General features: G+C 45.3%; 1 protein-coding gene across 1 annotated transcript; it reads left to right on the top strand.

The window, feature by feature from the left end:
• The first annotated feature begins 82 nt into the window (after nucleotides 1-82).
• LOC128277011 (serine protease persephone-like) lies at nucleotides 83-977 on the top strand. Its single transcript, XM_053015463.1, has 3 exons — nucleotides 83-88; nucleotides 231-716; nucleotides 786-977. The coding sequence occupies exons 1-3, from the start codon at nucleotides 83-85 to the stop codon at nucleotides 975-977; spliced, it is 684 nt and encodes a 227-aa protein (XP_052871423.1).
• The last annotated feature ends 1,147 nt before the right edge of the window (nucleotides 978-2,124 follow it).

Here is a 2,124-nt window from a genome sequence, read left to right as displayed (position 1 = left end):
ACCGCAGGATCGACAGGAGTCTACACCAAGATCAGTTCTTACATCGATTGGATCGAACGAGAGGTGAATCAAACTCTGTCCTATGGAGGTAAGACGTAGTACCAAACAGCATTAGAATCAGCTGTCCAAGCTCTTATATTCCGTTACTTTCAGAGTGTTCGAAAGGTTTGAGCTGTTTGCGACCTAAAAAATCGACCACCGTTGATTTTGCAACTCACAACCCCCTTCAGCGGTTTGGTTTAATCTGGGACGACACTGCGCCGTCTTTGTACGAATGTGGAGCCACGCTGATCGACTACCAGTATCTCCTAACGTCCGCATCCTGTGTCACAACCAACCGCGGCGATCCATCGTATGTTTCTTATGATGGCAAAGAACGTATCGCCGTGCTGGATGTTTATGTGTCCCCAAAATATGTTCAAGGACGTCCAGAAAACGACGTCGCTCTCGTGAAGATAGCAAAGTTCACCAATCCAAAAGTACACCGCCCGTCCTGCCTTTGGAACCGTCATACTGATGGCGAATGGAGCACGTATCCTGTTGTTAGTGCGTACGGACTATCGGAACAGTTCCTGCCATCGTTCTCCCCTGAGTTGGTGAACAGAACCATCTCGATTGTTCCTATGGACAAAAAAGATTGCCAAGCCGATGGACTCCGCGGTAGTGATTTGATTCGCTGCCACAATGAAGTTAAGTTGGTGCCGCGACTTTGTGCGGTGAGTAACGGTTGTAACGGTTGTAATGGTCTTGTATCTTTTCTTAAGTGTTTCGTTTTGCTTTTCTAGTTGGACTATGGAGCCCCGGTGACCAATGTTAAATATGAAGAAGAAGATCCCAATTACATCTACGGCGTGGTATCATCGCTCAGTAAGGATTGTGGATCAGGCTTAGTTATGACGGACGTTACGCCGCACATCGATTGGATTGAATCTATCATCATTCGGCGACGACACGAAATGCTCATATTTTCAGACTAGACGAAACATTCAATGAATAAACAAGAAAACGAACATATCAGACATATAAAGCAGCTTTTAGTCTTTCCATAGATTTGTTTCTCCCTGGTGCCCCATAACATGACAGTTTAATTAGCCTACTAAGTGCTGTGCAATGATTACAAACGCATATTTTTTTCATTTCGGATTGAATTAGGTTACCTTGAGTCACCGGAGATAGGTTTGGTTGAAGATAGGTGTTCTCGCAGTTGTAGCGTTCACAGTATTTCTTTCCGAAGTTTCTTAGTCAGAGGCAACACCGACACATTTGTTCTGATTGGCATCTCGGCCAACACTAACTTTATTTAGTTCTAAACTTCGATCGAACGCACTGACGTTCTCAGGGTTAGGTTGCGTTCCCATCGATTCGGTTCCACGTGCCAGACATGTGGGGGGACACGTGGGGGATGCTTGTGCATAGGTAGGTTCTGCACACGCGACGCAGGGTGGCACGCGCAGACGATCGCGTTTCAACCTCCTCTGTGCTTGGCACCGTGTGTGCCCGCGAATCGATGGGAACCGCACGTTGTGCTGATTCACCACACAGTCACGATGCTGTCACTAAACCATGCCCAATATCCAGTTTGATATAAACAAACAAAACGATGTCTATCGAAAATCGGGTTACGACGGACGATACAATACTGACTTTAGTATGGTCGCGATTAGAAGGAGAAGCAGACGTTAACCGGTCCACAGACAGTTGTTGTGTGTGATTATTCTTAAAACGAACATATTAGGTGAGCTACCACTCGAAACAAATAGATATTCTTTTCAAGCTATTTCTGCGAGTTATTTCTTTCCGTTCGAAGATAGAATTGACGACTGTTTTAACGATTGTCCAAGGCAGATCGAATTCCTCCGAAGGTCATTCGTGACCAACACATACAGATGTCGGGGATCTAGCAAGTTATTTTGCACGTCTTGAGCCTCTCCTGATGTGTTCTTTCAATCTTCTTACGCAGGGAAGAGCTTTGGGTTCATTATACCAGCAAAACCAGTTATTTATAACCAGTCTTTTCTAAACCGTTACGCCAACAGCAGAATCGCGGCATCAAGAACGGCGTCGAAGGCTCATAAAAATCAGTCAGTTTGCTTTGGTCCATTCGTTAGCATCATGAGATCTCTG

This window comes from Anopheles cruzii, unplaced genomic scaffold (genome assembly GCF_943734635.1).
Source record: "Anopheles cruzii unplaced genomic scaffold, idAnoCruzAS_RS32_06 scaffold03433_ctg1, whole genome shotgun sequence".
In the NCBI taxonomy this organism is placed as follows: domain Eukaryota; kingdom Metazoa; phylum Arthropoda; class Insecta; order Diptera; family Culicidae; genus Anopheles; species Anopheles cruzii.
The sequence above is the reverse complement of the archived record's forward strand: the minus strand, read 5'-3'. Positions and strand labels throughout refer to the sequence as shown.